General features: G+C 39.5%; 1 protein-coding gene across 6 annotated transcripts in view; it reads right to left on the reverse strand.

The window, feature by feature from the left end:
* The window catches only part of SMAD1 (SMAD family member 1), a 48921-nt gene that overhangs the window by 25115 nt on the left and 4862 nt on the right, over positions 1–18944 (reverse strand). For 4 of the 6 annotated variants that reach the window (XM_085313188.1, XM_085313193.1, XM_085313189.1 and 1 more), the window contains one exon: positions 598–1225. In XM_085313188.1, the coding sequence (XP_085169314.1) occupies positions 598–997 (400 nt within the window). In that variant the 5' untranslated portion in view covers positions 998–1225. Of the gene's footprint in view, positions 1–597; positions 1226–5476; positions 5538–18944 lie in introns of all 6 variants that reach the window. The other 2 variants (XM_085313192.1, XM_085313191.1) reach the window with 1 other exon arrangement.

Raw genomic sequence — 18944 nt, forward strand, 5'->3', positions numbered from 1 at the left:
AACAACAAAACATTACTATCAAAGTTTTATGTTGAGGGGTACCTTCTGCTGTCTAAAATCACATTTGCTTCCGAGAGCATAATCTGTGCGAGATCTTAAAGACAATATTTATCTTCTGGAGAATGAAGAAACCAAAGTGATAGAAGTGAGAGTAATCTCTTTGGAAATAATAATAATAATTAAAAAAACACACTATGTCAGAATTATTTTAATGTATGTACTACAGTAGTCTTTCACATTAGTTTGCAATATTCCATACAGATTCGCTGACCCACACACTTCAGTAAATAAATAAATAAATAAATTTGAGAAACAGCTATCACCAACAGAACCAGGTGATACCATGCCCAGCAATGTGAGGATCATGCTAAGATTATTCCTCTGAATTGCGATAAAACGTATCTACACAAGTGAAACATTCATCATGTGAAAGGTACAACTGCTAATTAATGCTTACATCCAGATAAATCAAAGAGGAAGTATCTGGTATGTGCAAACAGCCACTTTTGCTTATTTAAGCTGATGAGTCACATGATTAATTGCCATACTTGGCAGTGTTCAGATAAGGTATAAAGGTACAAACAAGGAAGCACCTACCAGGACTCTCTACTCGCTTGTAGTGGTAGGGATTGATGCAAACCTCCTTCTGTTTTGAACCAAAGGGAAACTCACAGCACTCCAGTGGTTTCAGTTCATGATGGCTCTGCAGGTCTGGCCAGCGCCACACTCTGCAGTAAATTACATGTGGTAGCCCTTTCCGGTGTGAAACCTGTAGCCTGCCATCCAAAGAACGAGGAATTGTGACACAGTTGCTGGGCTGACCAGGACAGCTTAATGCTTTTTCCAGCTCTTCCATAGCACCCTTTTTCTTCTTTAGTTTTTTCACTAATGCATCAACAGCTTTCTCTGCCCATTTTTCTTCTTCATCCCCCTGCTTCCATCCCAACAGCCTCTTCACTGCTGGGCTGGTAAAGGAAAATAAACTTGTCACGTTCATGGTGACCCCTCTTGGTCACACTGGAGACCACAGACCAGGCAGAATAGACTGTCCTGTTGTTCCACACCACAAAYAGGATACAGCAGATTGTAACAGTAGTTAAAAGCAGTTTGTCTCAAATAATTCTGTTTCTTTTAACTTTTCAATCCTCATGTCCCAAGACGACGATGCTGACATTCCCCCTCGATAGAAGCGACCTTCTCATTCTTTACCGTCCCTGGTCACAACCTACAGGAGAATACCAGAATGAGAAGAAAAGAGATTTTACTTTTTAAATTAACTGAAGAGATTTTACTTTTTAAATTAACTGGAAACAGTTAAACATAACCTCCAGCAATGGTGGAGTGACAGAGAAAACAACAACAACATCAGTGTTGACAACCTCCAGAACTGGACTCAAGGAACAGCCTAACAAAGACTTTAATTTAACCTGGCCTGATGAAGCTTGCATATTCCCACCACTATAACAGTGCAGAATAAATGATACAATCACCTTGGAGAAAAAATGACCAGCATAAACACAAAGAAAAAAGTAGGGGGGGTTGAGAACCGAGTTAAAAAGCACAATTTCCCATCAGCTCAGTTCCCTTCTTCCAATTTGCTGCGTGCCCTCAGTGATTTTTGTGCCACACAGCAAGGGAGACAGCAACTGGAGAACTGTCAACTTCAACTGATGCTTCTGCTCAGTGCCCAGCATGGCCTCAGTTAGAGCCACGAGGTGCTCAATATAAAAAGGAAACCCCAAATACACAAAAGACATGGCAGTATTCCTGCACATACTCAACAAAAGGGTTAAAKTTCTCTATTAGAAATTTAGATAACATTAATAATGGCCCAAGCCAGCCAGTCAGAGTTCATCTCTCATTAGTAAGTGTGAAGGGTGCTCCCCATTCTCAATCAAATGTAGGAACCTTACACAGAAAAGTGTTCCAAGGAACCACCACAAGACTGGCGGCTTTTGTTGGTTTTATATAGCAGCTTGAAACAATACACCCCAACAGCATYCTGCTATCCTCCTCTTTGCAAACTGCAAGTGATACAGCTAGTAAATTACTGCACTGGAGTGTGCACATCACAACCTGAAACAAAAATAGTTCAGCTACACCTCTGAGTTACTTTGAGCTTCAAACACCAAGCAAAAGAAAAAAAGTAAACTAGAAAGATCTTTTCTCTCACTCAGGTCACAAAAGAAAGCAAAACTCTGTCAGATGCCACCACTGCCACTCATAAGCAGACTGAAGGAAAGATGTCTTGAATTCATTTCAGCCATTGCATCCTGACCCTTCAGCTTGCAATGCCTGCCAGAGGTACGCAAGAACACAGAAAGGAGTAGGAAGGAGGAAGAAGTTCTGGTAAGTGGTCCTCAAACTGGGAATGTGGAGCAGAGGACCCATGAGCAGCAAGCTTCACATTTGTYCATGCTGGGACCAGGCAAAAAGCTTGCATCTGCCTGGGGAAGTGGGATCCAGGACTGGAAGGGCTGGAAAAAAAAGAAATGAAGAGCACTAAACCACCACTTTTGAAACAGAGTGCGAAGACAGACAGGAAATATATCCTGGAGGAGACAGCAACAGGTTGCAGAGGAAGGGAAAAGGGGAAAAGGATAAGACCGTTTTTGTTACCATCAGAGAGACAAAACCAAAATAAAACAAAACCACCATACACATACAAAATAGAGTGTCAGTATGTCCAATGTGCTAGATAGAATTTTATATTTGTACTAAAAAATTCAATTCAATTATAWTATTTACACAAAAAATGCACTAATTGCAAATCTCAAGATTGCAGATGCTATGGAATATTTACCCTCTTGAGAACTTCAACARACTGTCATCAATTTTAATGTTTACAAAGTGTACCAATATCCTCAGAGTATTTTCAGCTGAAAACAATCCACTTGATTCAAATTAATCTATCACTAAAAACTAATTACAAAGGCTCAGTTTTATTAGGCTGGATGCATAAACTACATTTATGTGAATAATGATTATGAACTGAAACAGAGATCATGTCTACCTGCACTTAGTACTGGTACTCTCCATTCTTTTTATGCTAAGAATTCTATTTGAAATAATAATGCCAACGCAATAGAAGATTTGCATGACCCTGGGGCAAATTTAAGAATTTATTTTGTTACCTGGGCATGTGCTGTRCTACTAAATGAACTGAAACTCCATTACTGTCACTGACTGCACTCGAGATAGATATATTTTATCCTTACATGCATTGTAAAGTGCTCTATTAAAATGCTGCCCTAATTTAAGAACCCTATTATCAGATGCCCTGTACATGTGCTTCAGAAGTGCTTGTAAGTAACATTTGCAACTCATGTATAATCAATATATACTCAATATTCTGAATACATATTTATCTTTCATATAAAAGATGAAAGTTTCCACCCACATGGTACACTTACAAGTAATCAAATCTGCTTTCAAGTTCACACCCATTAAAATTAAAACCAAAATATTTAGAATATTTGATGAAGTTCTAATAAAAGAGGTTATAAGTTTGAATCTAGATCCAAGGAACTTATTTTAACATTGGTAACACACACAGACAAGATTCTATCTAGGCTTGAACCAAATCCACCAAGCTGCTTAAAAAAAAAAAAAAAAAAAAAAAAAAAAGTCAAATTCTACTTGCCATGGAAAGAAAAAATCCTGTGTATTCAATCTGTACATTTACAGCTGTGCCTGGAGATATAATCCTCACATGCTAGGCAAAGATTGAGATGACATTCAGATGTAGCTACCAATACTCCAACCATAGGAACAGATTTTTCAGAAGTTCTTAGTATTGATCAAACCCTGTAGCACACATACATTTTCCATACCCATAAACATGTGTTCCRAAGTATGCTTTATGGTCACCAGCCAAGGTAGTATCTTAACAGCTGGCATCTCTCTGGCAACAACTGTAGCAAGAAATATATGGTGGGGGGGGTATATCAGGTACTTGTAGATATACTTGAATTTAATGCAGTTCAGCAGCTGCAAATACCAGCACTGTCCAGCCTGCCACTAAGCTACAATTCAGGGACTGTGCTGAAGTATAGCCTGTTTGAATAAATTTTAGCATACTCCAAGCCCTGAACAAGCCACAAGGCAAAGTAAAACGAGGTAAAGCAAAAAGAAAAAAAGAAAAAAAAGTAAAAAAAATAAACAAAAACAAAAAAAATAAACAAAAACAAACACAGGCTGCTGTATACTACTCTTACACCAAATTTTAATGTCAGTATTAAACTGAAAATAATAATAAAAAAAAGTATAGGTGGCATTTTTGTTTCCAAGAATGAGAAAGTATGTCCACAGTCCTGAGCTTTCGCCAGGACATTTGGTTTTCCCTTTCTGCCATTTTTGGTTTTTGCACTGCCTCATTTCCTGTATTACTTTTGCACAAAGTGGTCTTATCAGTTGGAAGGGCAAAATAAAGATAAAGCCACAAGTCAGCAGATGACACCGGCTCAGTCTCTCTTCCTCAAATCCACGTGCCCTTCTGGGAAAACAGGGGTTAGCATTTCCAACAGCTGAGTGGCCACCAGCCCTGCAAGGGTATGTTTATTCACAAGCTATGGGTAAAACAGAAACCCCTGCCAAACGAGGGGACACTCTCCAAAGGCAGCCTGGAATCAGGTTAAAGGAAATTGAATTGCTACCCACTTATCAWCCACTCTTTACACATCAAGAAAACCATGCACCTTTCATTACGCATTCTGTCTGCTGACGGATGAGTTGGAATCAACAAACTTCTTTTAAATACCACTGCTCCTTTATTTGTCCTCCTTCATGGCTGCTATCTGTTGGGCAATCTTTGGACGGATAGACAAACATACATGTAGTTTGCAAGCTTGCTTTTTTTTTTTTTTTAAGGAGTACTATATAAATAGCCGCTTAGCTTGCCTTGTATTTGAGGAAACTTACTTAGGCAAAATGTCTACAAGTGAAGTTTCCAGCCCTCAACGAAGAGAGAGTTGTCCTGTCTCAGCAGATAGTAAAATATTCAACGAGCCTGTGTTCTAATTCCCACCAGACATGCCATAGGAAACTCTCCCACTTTGCGTAAGTGATGGTTTTTAGTGGGTGGAGAAAGGGTTAGGACAAGCAAACGACAGCCTCCCATGGGGGAGGTGAAACATCTCCTAGCCCAAGATGCAGGCAAACAAGAAGCAGCTCTGACTATTCTACCAACTTTATTATTTGTATTGCAGGCTCAAGGATGCAGGCAAAAAGCATTTCATTAAATATTCTTAATATATGCTCAGCACAGTCAGGCATAAAAATGGCCAAGAACRGTAGCGAAGGGAATCTATACAATTCTTAACAGAGAAATTTGGTCTTTGAATAAAATAAGAATGAATGGATTTAAAAAAACTAGTCAATATACCTCCTTCTCAGTGCCCATTTGTTAYTGACATATAAAGAGATAGCAAGCAGAGAGATTTTACCTTGCTTCTTCAAAAACACTTTATAAATTTACCTTCTCTGAAAGACATTCATCTGTTCACCAAATAATCTTTCCCTCAGTACAATAGTTAGACCTTAAAAAAAAAACCTCATATTTTTGGCTTAGAAACAATAGCAAGAGCTATTTCCACGCATTATTACTAAAAAGCATGTAGTCCAATCATTTGCAATGCTAGAATGTGCTATAATAGATTTTGCAGTAACTTAGTATCTATCTCCCTATTTTTGGCATAAGTAGCAGGAAGTTTTGTTTTTTCTTCTTCCCAAAACATGACATGTAAAGACAGATGTGTGAAGTCTACTGCTGCACTACTCTGTTTTTATCAGAGTTCATTCTTTGCACCTTCTTAGAAGATCAGATCTGGGTCATCTTGGAAGAATGCATGGAAACCTTGTATATACCTCAGTAGCATTACAATATACACACAAGAAGGAAGCAACTTTCAATTGAAACTGCTGCAAAACTCATCAGAGAGGCTCTTTATACAGACTCTGACTTGACTTTCCTCTTTATTTCTGAAAATGACAATMATTATTCCCAGCCTGTTCTATGAAGTAGCTTCTGGCTTGGTTCCTGAGAGCCAGACACCAACCAAAGCATCACATCTGAGAAACCTCCTCTAGRACAAGTGGTTGCTGTATTTGAATGAAGGATTGTCCTAAAAAGAAAGTCTCCTTTTTATATCATTGCTCAACCATAGAGATAATTCTTTTAGATACCAACACATACCCTTTAATTCAGCAGAAGTTAAGAGAACATAAAAGGAAGGCTCATGTAAAAGCAGCTGTTGATTGGAGCCCTACTAACTACAGCAAAAGTTCCTAACATTTCTGGCAAGTATTATCCAGCAGTTCCCAGTAGAGTATGGTAGTTCTTAACAAAAACATTTGCTTTCAGAAGGAGGACTTGCACAGCTTCGAACTTGTTAAATGAACTAAGTCAATTTTTTAAGTTCTGAATGTGACCTGAGCCCCAAAAAGCAAAATCACTGCTCACTCAAAATGAAATGGTAGGGCCAATGTATGCTTGATTGATGGGAGGGAAAAAAAATAAAAATAAAAAAAAATAAAAAAAAATAAAATAAATCCCCCACTGCTCAGTTACTAAGAAACAGAGAGAAATAACCTTATACTACCAATAGCCGCCAGCTCTCTGCCAATGCTCACCATGCTTCAAACCAAGTACAAAACGTCTGTCTGGTTTCTGTGATGAACCACAGYTTTTCTTCCATTCCCCCTATTCCCCCAGGCTCCAGCAGACAAGTCACTGAATCATGCCCTTAAAGCAGTGAGTGTTGCTATTACAACAGCAAAGCAATATTAAGTCCTTACAGGTTTTCTAGGTTTCTAGAAATCTTACCTTCCCAAATTGAAGTTACTGTATAATACCTGCTTTCTATATACATTAGTAACTGCTAGCTGTGTTATCATCAAGCTAAATTGGCATGAAAGTCTTTGTAAGTAATAACACAATTGCATGAAATGTTAAAGAACTCAGTAAAGGCCTCTCTTCCCATTTTAATAGAGGTTTTTCAACAACTAAACTAATCTTTTTTGCATAGTTAAGAACATTTCTTCACCTCCCAAAGCCAGATACTGCCCTGTGTAACTGTTCTTCTGACATACTAAAAACTGTACATCTGAATCACAAATTTGAATAGTACCTCTTGCCAGAAGCTTTTCTGCACCTACTTAAAGCACTATTCCTCCCTGCTTACAAGCAACACTAACACATATGGTCTCTAAATGGTCATCAAATCCTTGAACTATGCAGTTTTAACCATGGTTAAAAACAATGGTAAATTTCTAGTTTGCACCGCTCAGTTTTACTCATTGCTGTTTTCAGATGCACATAAGACTCTACGAAGTCGCACATCCTCATCTTCTTCCTTTAATGCCTATTGGTCTCCTGAGCTGATTCAACTTGCCAAGACAACAGAAAAAGAACTAACTCTAAACTAACTAAAGTTTATTCTTTGGAGAGCAAGCTGACTAAATCTGGCACACGCCAARGCTAGTACAAGTAGATGCACCAAACAATACCCTCAGTGTGAGCAAATCCCTTAAGATCCCCTTTTCACGTCAGCAAGCAGTTGGATTGAACCCGATGTTTGATAAAAAAAAAAAAATTCTCCAAAACCACAATTTAATATTTTAACTTATGTAATGAAGGAAGTGTAAAATTTTTTATATAAACGGGATTACAAAATTATGAAATGCATTTACATAATCTAAGGATGAAAACAATGCTGTGAACTACAATATTCTCTCATCCCAAGACAACGTTCATAAGTTTTGTCTGAAATGCCATAGAAGAGGAGATTCTTCATTTTTCACACTCTCTCCAAGATGAATGACTTAAAAAAAGCCGAGAAATAAAGCCAAACATCCAAAAGAAAAAAAAATTGCAAATGGATGGCAGCAGGCAGAATGAATTACTAGCCCTCACAGAGGGTAATCTTTGTGCATCTTTGGGGCAGATTCATCCACTCATATTGAGGGGTACCTAACTCCCGAAGGAGCACAGGAGCAGGCAAGAAGTCGGCATCCTCAGCTGACGCAGGCCAAGTCCAGGCAAAGCAGAAGAGCTGGCTGGCCAGTCTGTCACATTGCCCATCAGCTTTGGAAAGTTAGGATAGCCACAAAGATACTTCAATAGCTAGGTCAGCTGTGGTAAGTTCAAGTCCTTTCCTAAAGCATCAAAAAGCTGAGAGAACAGTTTTTCCCCCTTTCATCACAACAGTCCTGTGTAATTTTTTTTCCACAAAGATCATTCCCTTTCCTGACTTTTTGAACTGTCTTTAGAAAACAGGTGTTGTTTACAACAGTGACAAACACACATCTGTGTGGGTGTGTTAATACGCACAAAGGCAGGATAACCGAAACCTCTTCCTATATTTAGATCTGTCTGGTCAGCTCTAATTGCATAATTTAATCAAAACCCTCTCCAACGGAAATACATCCATATTCATCACAGGCATCAAAGGAAACATCTTTACAAACTATATCCTTTTACAAACCAACACATGGTCCCACGCCACTTGTCCAATTGTTGAATTCCTCCTTTGGGAAGGGCATGGAATTTTATTTCTTTTTATCAGCTGAAAAAATCATTTCCCTCTAATTCATCCGSGTAGGACGGGAGGAGCTTCCTTCACAGGTGAGGCAAGAGGAATTTGTTAACATGTCACTTTCATAATTTTTTTTTGAAGTAATTAAATTAAAACATGCATTTGTAACATAAAGAAATCCTTTAAGGTTTTAAGGAAGAAAAATGCCCATGATCACTTAGGTATCAAGATTTCTGAGTTAAGCTCATAAAATGCAAGATGTGCTTTATCTTTCATTACAGAACGACACATTAGCACAGACTGCATGGAATTAGGAACGCATTTGCTGGCCCATTCTAGGGTACTCTTACAACACAGTATTTTAAGGCGGGAACCACACCACATGCAAAACAGTGAAGCTCAGTTGATACAAGCCACTGTTCCTACTAATGATTCATTTCACTAAGAGCTTACACTGATACAGTTACATCAGCTGCATTAAACCACTTCTAAGGACTATGACCCAGACCTCATTTATCAGAGACTAAGTGAAGATGTTAAATTACAGCTCAAGCTCCTCAGTTTAAAAGCTGAATGTTTCACCAAAGCAAGAGACAAAAAAATTGAGGGGGAAAAATTTTATTTTTTCATGAATAAAAGTGTCATTATGTTAAACCTTGGTAAATCAGAACAAACTGATGAAAAGCAAAACAAAAAGGAAGGTTGTTAATTTCTTTTTTCACAGATTAGTCCCCCATCTACCATTTACACACTTGAAATAAAAATAGCTTCTTCAACTTGCCACTATAAAAACATAACTAGGTGCATACTGATAGAGGCACACTTTGTTTTTTGAAAATGATTACTCTACTTTTCCTCCCTTTTGCCTAATTTGTGAAATCATGGGGGGAAGGGTTTGTCTTTAAATGACTTTCAAAACACCATATAGTCATCACATCTTTAAAAAGACAAAATGCAGCAGGAAGATCTGCACTAACTTTTGTGAAATGTCCTGCAATTCACAACTAAATCACAACCTATCATTCCGGACAGAGAAAGTGTTTAAAGATAATATCGCTTCACAAGCCAAGTTTATACAACCCAGAAACAAACATAAAGATCTGCCAGATTTCCACCCTCCAATGAAACACTGTTTAATCACTGGATGCCATTAGTGATCTTCTGAAAACCAGGACTGGAGTCCCACATGACACAAAACCCWGGTTGTTCCTGGTCCCCCAGACAGTCAGTGAGCAGCAGCTGCACTATCACGTTGCACCAAATGCTCCTTGGTACTTCTCAAGGCACCTGAATTTGCCAGACCCTTTATAAGCAGAAGAGACCAAGATCACCAAGGTTAGAAACGCCTCTTTAGCTTATACAGAAGATGAGAAACTTTAAGAATAGAGATTTACAAGCAAATATGTTTTTACAGGGATCCACCTGAAATCAAGCCAGGAAGCTTTCAGTTTGTCTTTAAAATACACCAACAAATACAGATCCAGATTACTAGAAGCCTTTAGTGACACATGAATTACAAGTCTGAGCCTGTCTCCCTGAAAAACTTGAACTGTCTTCAACCACACACCAATATAATCCTAGTACGGCTGCAACTCCATTAATATAAGAAAAACATTATACACGTGAATAAAGTTACTGACACAGAAATATGAAGGCATTTACATTAAGTCTCTATTTTTTACAAACGTTTTGATCAAGATAATTACTAATTAATTAAACCAAAGTAGCAATTGTGGTTAAACTGAAGACCAAGCTTTAGCAGCACTAGCTTTCCTCCTAAACTGGTAAGCACGCCTGAGATGAAAAATATCAGGCATCACCTCCATCAGCAGCCAGGCCAATAAGCTTCCACGGGAATCTCAGTTCACGGATGAAATCAAACAGCTCCAACCTTAGGAGCAATTCACTCCAAATGAGTCTAGTGACTGTCACTAAATTTGTTATCACTGAAATTTTTTCCTGACATAACTAAGCCCATAAAAGCTCGCCAGCGGAAGAGGTCACAGAGACTGCTGAGGTGCAGCTCAGCAAACACAACTCCTATTTCCTTCTGCATAACTTTGGGCAAGATGCTTTCTCACTTGAAGCCTTAGTTTCTCCCGTGCTCAAGCGGAGAACACCACTCTGAAAACTACTGGCTTTCTGTAATATTGGCAAGTATTATTAGATGAAGAAAGCCACAGCAGCAACCACAAGCACAAAAATGCTTGCTAGTAGGACCACTCCAATACAGCTACATGAGAGCATGTGCCATTACCCCAAGTAATACACAGAGACAGAGGACAAACGACTCAGCTAGAAGCAGCTTGTCCTGAGCAAGAGCCCTATCACTATCTCAGCAAGAAGCCTGAGGGTGAGGCGTTCGGGCTGAGACCTGGGCATGTGCCAGTGCTATTGCACTGATCTCAGGCAAATAAAAGTGCCACCTAACTATTGCCAACCAGGAATGATAGAGCACAGATCCAGAGGCCCCAGCCCACATCCCGCTTTTTAAAAGCACAAAATGAGGGCGTCCCTGTATTTGAGGATTTGAAGAGATCCAGAAAACTGCAGAATGAAGCAAAAACAGCAGTCATCACCCCACAGTCAGAGTATCTGCAGAATATCATGTCGAACTGCTTTCACGTATTTCTGAGATCAAGGCTTTGCAGGATTTTGTACAAAGGTGTCAATCAACAGATAAGAACTGATAGATAGAGAAAATGACTGCAATCTGTTTATCTGATCCMCGGTTATCTGTAAGCTTTGTCTATGCTTTTGGAAGAGCAATCAAGTCACATAATCACTAAGCATCCTTTCTTTATCTGTGAGCTTTTTTACTAACAGAGCCTTACATGATTCTACATATGGAATTCAGGAAACTCACTATTCATTCCACCATCATTTTCCAAGCCCAATCTAACATCCCAGAATCCTGTAACCTTACACCGAGACACCAAAACACAGTATTTCCTGAACAACACACATTCCCTAGGGTCAGCAGCAGACTGGCTAAAACAGGCATAATGCTTCCCAAATTTTCCACTATCTCTACTGAACAGCAGTGATAGCTGTCCCAGACCAGTGGACAGAAGGACTCCGAACCCTGCGTAAGTTGCAAAGCAAGCCTGCCAGGATGAATTTCCAGGACTTGCAGTTCTCCAAGACTACTTACTTCTAGGCTAAAAGCCAGCGCACAAAGAAAGCGCACAAAGACTTCAGACTCCTTGTCTTTAAGCTGAGAATTTAGATGACTTTAATTCTGGGGCTGAAGCTAGGGCTCCCAGGCTGCCAGGTTCTCAAGATAATGAGCCTTTCGGCTCAAGCGATGCAGACTGCTGGCTGGCCTGGAAGCCTGACAGCCCTAGTGTCCTAAGCAGGGGAAGGCCAGAAACTATGCCAAAGTGTGGGGGAAACCTGCCTATATTCAGAAATATGCAACATTAGTCACAGGAGTCTGCCACCGGTGCTGGCAGAGCTCAGTTCCTGCAGTGTAGGTCTCAAACTGCTCCCCTCACAGATGTACACATGGGAGTGCAGGGTAGAGGAGAAGCAGGTGCCTGCTGGTACCTTGTTGAATCTCCAGAAGGACACAGACACTCAGGAAGACATATTATATGTGGTGGACGCAGCCCTGTGCCCCCTTCCCTCCTGGTAAGGCAGCACGAGCGCTGCATGGACACTAAGCATCTTTCCCAAAGCAACATGGACATCGGCTTCAGTGATGATGTTGTTTGTGCTGAAAAACCAATACCACATCTATCACCAGTATCTGAGTGCCAGGACTGAGACCRGGAGCCAAGCACTAATCACATTATACTGATCAACATCAATTTTACTCATTTTCTTCACAGAGCATACTGGATTGCTGTTTCTTCTAACAGGACACTCACCCTCTCAAATTTCCTGGAAGTCTCCTTCTGTGTCTTCTCCAATCTGAGGCAATGAACACAAATTCTAAGTTATCAAGCTGCCCACTTTCCTCCAATCTGCCTGTTTCTTTCTTTCCCCCAAATGACCACTCTCCAATCTATGAGCACAGGCACACACAGAAGCACGCCTCAATTCTCTCCAGCCGACATAAAGCAAATTAATTTTAAATTGTAGGTTCTTGGAAACTCAGGTTACATTAGCTGAAACCATTTCAGGACCTTCACAGGAACAGTTCTGACAGCAGATTTTAGGGCAACCCTTAGGRGACAACAGGCAGAGAAAAATCTGCTAAAGCAGGAAGCTCCTCAGCCAGTTCTGAAGGACACATGATGGTAAAGAGGTAGGTGTCATCACATCAGGAAGACAAAGACATACATTTACTACCCCACTCTTGTCAGTAATTCCTTCAGCAAACAATTGGTTAGGTGACTGAAAAGAGCAACACAAGAGAATAAAGTGGAGGTATCAGGCAAGAGGGCTCTGACATACATCTTCACCTACTTGCCTGATTCCACTTTCCAAACTACAAGAGATCCATCAGATCTGACCATAAACAAGAATCATGTCTGACAGACTAGTAGGCACGAGGGCAAAGGGAACACTTAGCCAGTAAACCATAGTAAACAGCCTTTCAGTCTTTATGCCAGTTATACTCACGTAGTGTTTTCTGCACAGTACAAAATTTCGAAGTTTGCTGTAGCCAAGGCTGAGGAAAAAAAGTTATAATCCAATTCCCAAGCATCTGGATAGTTCCTTGGCATAACACTAAAAAGTTATGAAGGAATTCAGCAAGAACCTCCCTTAGGCACTGCAACTAGGGAAAACACCACAGGAGTTTAGATTTGTAGATATTTATTCATTGAAATCAAGAAACTTATTTAAGGAGATTAAAAAGCTAGCAGTAATAAGAAGATTTTAAAATACATTTACTGTACACAGTTAAGACAAATATTTTCTAACCTTCTTCCGAGAAAAGGGGACTCAAAGCTAAAAATTTCAAAGTGACTTATGAAGCACTGCAGAATCCCGGGAACTAATAAATAGTCCATTGGTTTATAGCATGCATCATCTTCACCTTTGCTAATTCTCTTCATTGGCAATGGTTTCTGGTAATGCCAGCCTATTTTTACAGAATATTTTTGAATATTTTTGGATTTAAGAATTAGCTGTTCTCTAGTTTCTTGATAATGTAGCTAACAACAGCTGGTCTGGTGGTATTTCAAATTATTTCATACTTTAAAGTAGAAAAGAACGTTTCTATTACCAAAAAGCTAAATTTAAAGGACAGTCTTTCCACCTATGAGAAAAAAACATTTGCCCCATCTTATACAGAATCTGTACTAGATGCCTTTTGCTCATAGTTATATTAAGCTATAAAAACCTCTTCTAATACAGCTGCAGTTCATACCAGCAAGATAGCACCAGAAAAGCTTAAGTAATCCTCCTGCTCCTTCCTCTCTTACCCCCCATAAAATAAGCTATATCATTAATCTTTGTAGTTTTGCTGCCAACATAACTACACTGGGGCTTTGTGACTGACGTAGCTGTTGGCAATATCACCTCATCAGGCTAATCATCAACATAAGTATCTGGGGAAAAAAACCCTGTAAATTAGACCTTTTCAAGGAAGCATTTCAAGAAAATCTTCAGTTGGGAATACTGTAGCACTTATTTATAACCAGCTACCTCCAATAGCTGCCTTCAGCCAGTAAGGTCATGGGTCCACTAGCAGATGAGCAGCTCTAACGCTTGCTGCCACCCAAACAGAAAAGGTCTTCCTCTGTTCCCTTGTGCCAGCTGTGCTACTCCGGCATCATTTCCCCTCTGCTCAGGTCTGCCAGCCCATTCCTCTTCCTAACCTGGCAAAAACTATAAAAAACATTCTCCAGAGCGGTTGAATCAGCTCAGAGCAGGATGAGTACCAGACTCACCCAGCCAAAACAGGCGAAGAAATGTGTGGCTGGGGTTCAGAAGAGCAGAGCTGTCAGATAGAGCCCTCTCCATCTTGTGGAACTGCCTCCCTTCTAATTTTAAAGGATAGCCAGGACAAAGATTTAGCATTCGTCCACACAGATATCAGTACTTCAGTCTCTGTGGCATTCCAATCCTTGTCAATCCTTGTCTCTTCCTCTGAGGAAAAAGATCTGCCCTAGCTGGCTCTGAATAACCAAACAGTCTAGCAAGCGCTTCAGCCCTGCTCTGATACCACTGTTTTCTGCTCTAGGTAACTAGATGGAAACCTTGAGGGGGAAAAAATTTGATTTCATACCCATTCATCCAAAAATATTCCACACTACAGATTTTTAAGCTGTATGTATTTACAGTGTTTCCCAGATGAAATCTAATACTCCACATTACCAAAATTATGATTAAGTTACCTTAACTTTTTAAGTTAATACAGACAAAGAGTTTTCCTTTGGCTACTACATCCAAGTGGAAGCACTTAACACTGATAGGAGCATGGATAATAAAGGGCCTATTATTAAGTAGGCCAGACTGCAAAGCCAGCAACAGGCAGAAATGCAAAACAGGAAACTGTAACAGCCGAGATGGCAACCTATACATAGCCAGGTTTCCTGAGGCATTCAACAAGGTCAAAATTCTCACCTTCTGAAATAGTACAGTTCTTCACCACATTCACCAGGCAATTAGAAGAATGCAACGGAGACAAAGACATAACCAATTTCTGTTTTATATAGCTACACAGCTCCTATTCTCAACAATATAAAGGTGGAAACGTCCAGCATTAAGAGGAAAGACCAAAAGATTATAAGTGAATGAGACCAAACTCTGGTCCTGAACATTGAGGATTCACAGTGAGACCCCAATAAAGCCACATGATCAGTGTCTCTGTCTCCCCAGCTCAAGGAAGCACACATTTTAGATGGGTTTGAGATTCCTGAAAGACTACATGTTTGAAATTAAACCGGTTCAGTTGACAATTCCAGAAACCATCATGCACATGTTAGCAGCTCTCTAAGAAAGTCCTGGGTAGAAAATTTCAAAACTACTTTCTATCACTGTTCTGACAGAACAATAATGCTCTGTTAATACAAATAGAAAGAAGTTCTCCAAACAAATACCTGCTCTACAGTTGAAAACAACAAGGACTTTTTCTATACTAAAATAACAACTATTCCAGGAATCACAGAATTACAGAATCTGTAAGGTTGGAAGGGACCTCTGGAGAGCATCTAGTCCAACCTCCCTGCTCAGCAGGGTCACCCAGAGCATGTTAGACAGGGTTGCGTCCAGGCGGGCCTTGAAGATCTCCAGAGAAGGAGACTCCCCAACCTCTCTGGGCAACCTGTGCCAGGGCTCCGTCACTCTCACAGGGAAGAAATTCCCCTCACATTCAGGCGGAACTTCCTGTGGTTCAACTTCTGCCCATTGCCTCTTGTCCTGTCCCACGGGACAACTGAAAAGAGTTTGGCCCCGTCCCCTTGACACCCTCCCTTCAGGTACTTGTACGCACTGATAAGATCCCCCCTCAGTCTTCTCTTCCCCAGGYTGAATAGGCCCAGCTCTCGCAGCCGTTCCTCGTAGGGCAGGTGCTCCAGCCCTCTGATCATCCTCGTAGCCCTACACTGGACTCTCTTCAGTAGCCTCATGTCTCTCTTGTCCTGGGGAGCCCAGAACTGGACACAGTACTCGAGATGAGGCCTCCCCAGGGCTGAGTAGAGGGGCAGGATCACCTCCCTCCACCTGCTGGCAACAGTCTTCCTAATGCACCCCGGGATGCCRTTGGCTTTCTTGGCCACAAGGGCACCTTGCTGGCTCACGGTCAACTTGTCATTCAAAAAAATGGAAAGAAATATCCAGTTTTCCTATCTAGTTTTCCTATTCAGGAAAACTGGATAGAACTCCACTTGCTTCAGCACAGATGCAAAATCACATCAAACACCTACTGGTTAGGGATAAAGATCTCAGGAAATACTAGTTACAAACAAGAGCCTCATTTGCCTTGCATAATCAGAGTAACAACAGAACTGATCTTTAAAGTAATATATCATTTTCACCAGGAAGTCAAACTCATGGATTCAGTGGTGTTAATCTAAAAACGTACAAGTTTCAACACAACACTGAAGGTCTTTCTGAATTCTCCAAAGAGTAGATTCTCACAAATTATGATGAAAATCCCAGCCAGGTCACTTTGTTTCCCTAATTTTGACCACTTCAAAGAATTCTATTAAAAATGTCTTGTGACCTTACTCTGCTTCTTTCAAGCAGAGTAAAAATAAGAGTTAAAATTCTTTTAAATTCAAATACAAATCAGAGAGAGCAAAATGCAAAGTAGAAGAAAAAAGAGAAGGAGAAATAACTCCTCCCCAAATTTTACATAAATTTTAGAATAATTTAAACCATTCAGAAGTCTCAGAGAGCTGCCTTGCTCCTTCTTCCTTGTTTGTATTCTTGAGGTTTGCTTCATACATAGCTTTGTTCCATTAAAATTTGTACCTCTCTCTATCACCTTGTTTCATACAGCCCATTTAAGAAGCCACTTTCTAATCACTTYTTTCACTGCTTGTGAACTACTAAAAGATTTTGATCTACAGCAGTTTCCTGTTGTTAATTATTAATCTATATATAAGTAGCATTTAAGTATTTATATATAAAGAGGTAATATACACATGCTTTGATGAATCTGCAGGTTCTTCTCAACTTTATACTGGGTAAGTCTACCTTTATCTGATCCAGGTATTTTACCCGCAACACCAGTGCATGCTATTTTAGACATCCATATTCCATATTGTGCATACATGTCAAGTGTGAATAATCCCATATATATATATATATACACATCACAGTAAGAATAAGGTATCTTTAAGCATCTCATGCTCTGTTTTCATCACACTACATAGATAGAATACTGTTATTATTGGCAATGCCCTAAAAAGGTTTGAAATCACGAGTCTGAAATGATATATCAGATAAACATCCTCAGTGTCTTTTTATATAAACACAGAATAATGAGATACTAATTCCCCAATACTAATGAGATACTAATTCCCCACTGTCGAACAAACTGAGGAAGAAAAGCTCAGGCAAGTGAAAGCATTATAAACTATGGTCACTGCATCACCAAGCAATCTGAATATGTTTCTTTGAATTCATAAAAACCTTTCTGACTTCCTACACCCGCATGTCAAGTGTTAGATCTGTGTGCATGCATTTTTTTTTGCTTTTGTCTACTAGACAGGTTTCTAACACATTAGAGTCTTGAAACTTCTGCAACAGACRTACTTTGTCACACTGTAAATTCTGAAATCCATTTTCTACTCTTCTACTCCTGCACAAAATACATACGAAAATGATACATTTGCAGTTTCCTCYCTAACAACAGTTCTGAGTGCTGAAATAAGCTCCATCAGTTAAAACTGTTAGGCTGACATGATTCTTATACCCATAGCRAGCATGGAAGGGAAAAAMMRKKRAAAMMRKKRAMMMMMMARRMYKKYYWWTWWTWMYTTWAMMWTWWWAAAAAAAATGTAAATGGATATTGGATYACCAAGTTATCCAATGCTAGATTTACAGTCCACAGATCACTTTGATGTGGATTGGCTTTTTAATGATTTTAATGATAAAAACTTGCAAGTTAAATACTTCTGAAGACCATTAAGTGCTATAATTTAGACTGTCTATACTGACTTATTCAGTCTCATCTGCTGCCATGTTGGAAAGAGAATTCCCTTTATAAGCAAAGAAATATGAAATAATACTTCAGAAATCACTGGTGAACCACATTAATCATTTGCTTGCATACCAAGTCAACATAATAGTTGTCTTTGGATGATACTGCTTTGAACAGTGCCTAAATATAATGACTTATAAAAAGGCATGTTTAAAAATTATTTGTCTTCCTCTTTGTACTCCAGATTTTGCCCATGCATGCTGTGGAAAGGGTAACAGAGAACAAAATAAGAAAGATGGGTGACTGCTGCATCTATTCTAGTATCAGTCTCCCATGTGGATACTGAAATAAAAGTGACATTAGTCCAGAACAGAGTTATATTTGTACAGAGTTGTGCYAGAATGATGAAATTGTGCAAGTATCCAGAGTAGCTGTACTGATCACATCCCCTGTATTGGCAAGTCAAAGAAAAAAGCCTCAACACTTGATCTAAACCCAGCTTTTATGCAGTTTCCCAAGAGATAGCACTCCCAAGAAGAGCACAACTGAGTAAAGGAATCTGAACTTGCACAGAACTCTTTATAACTTAACGCACTAATGATGGCACACACAGCACTGCTCTCAGGGGACAGCACTGTGGTCACTTTGCTACGCAACGCTTCTATGGTAGCAATCCAGATGCCACAGTACCTGGTATCACATATTCCCCCTTTCCCGAAATAAAAACAAAAATGACCCATCTACACAATTCAGTAAACTTTGGTGTTACATGAACTGAATACTTGATCTCACTAAATCTGATTAAAAGTATATGCTCAATCTTTGCTCCTATTCAACTATGAGGCATTTTCACTGCCAATATGTAA

The sequence above is a fragment of the Rhea americana genome, unplaced genomic scaffold (genome assembly GCF_003343005.1).
Source record: "Rhea americana isolate MKP2758 unplaced genomic scaffold, rheAme1 scaffold_38, whole genome shotgun sequence".
Taxonomy (NCBI): domain Eukaryota; kingdom Metazoa; phylum Chordata; class Aves; order Rheiformes; family Rheidae; genus Rhea; species Rhea americana.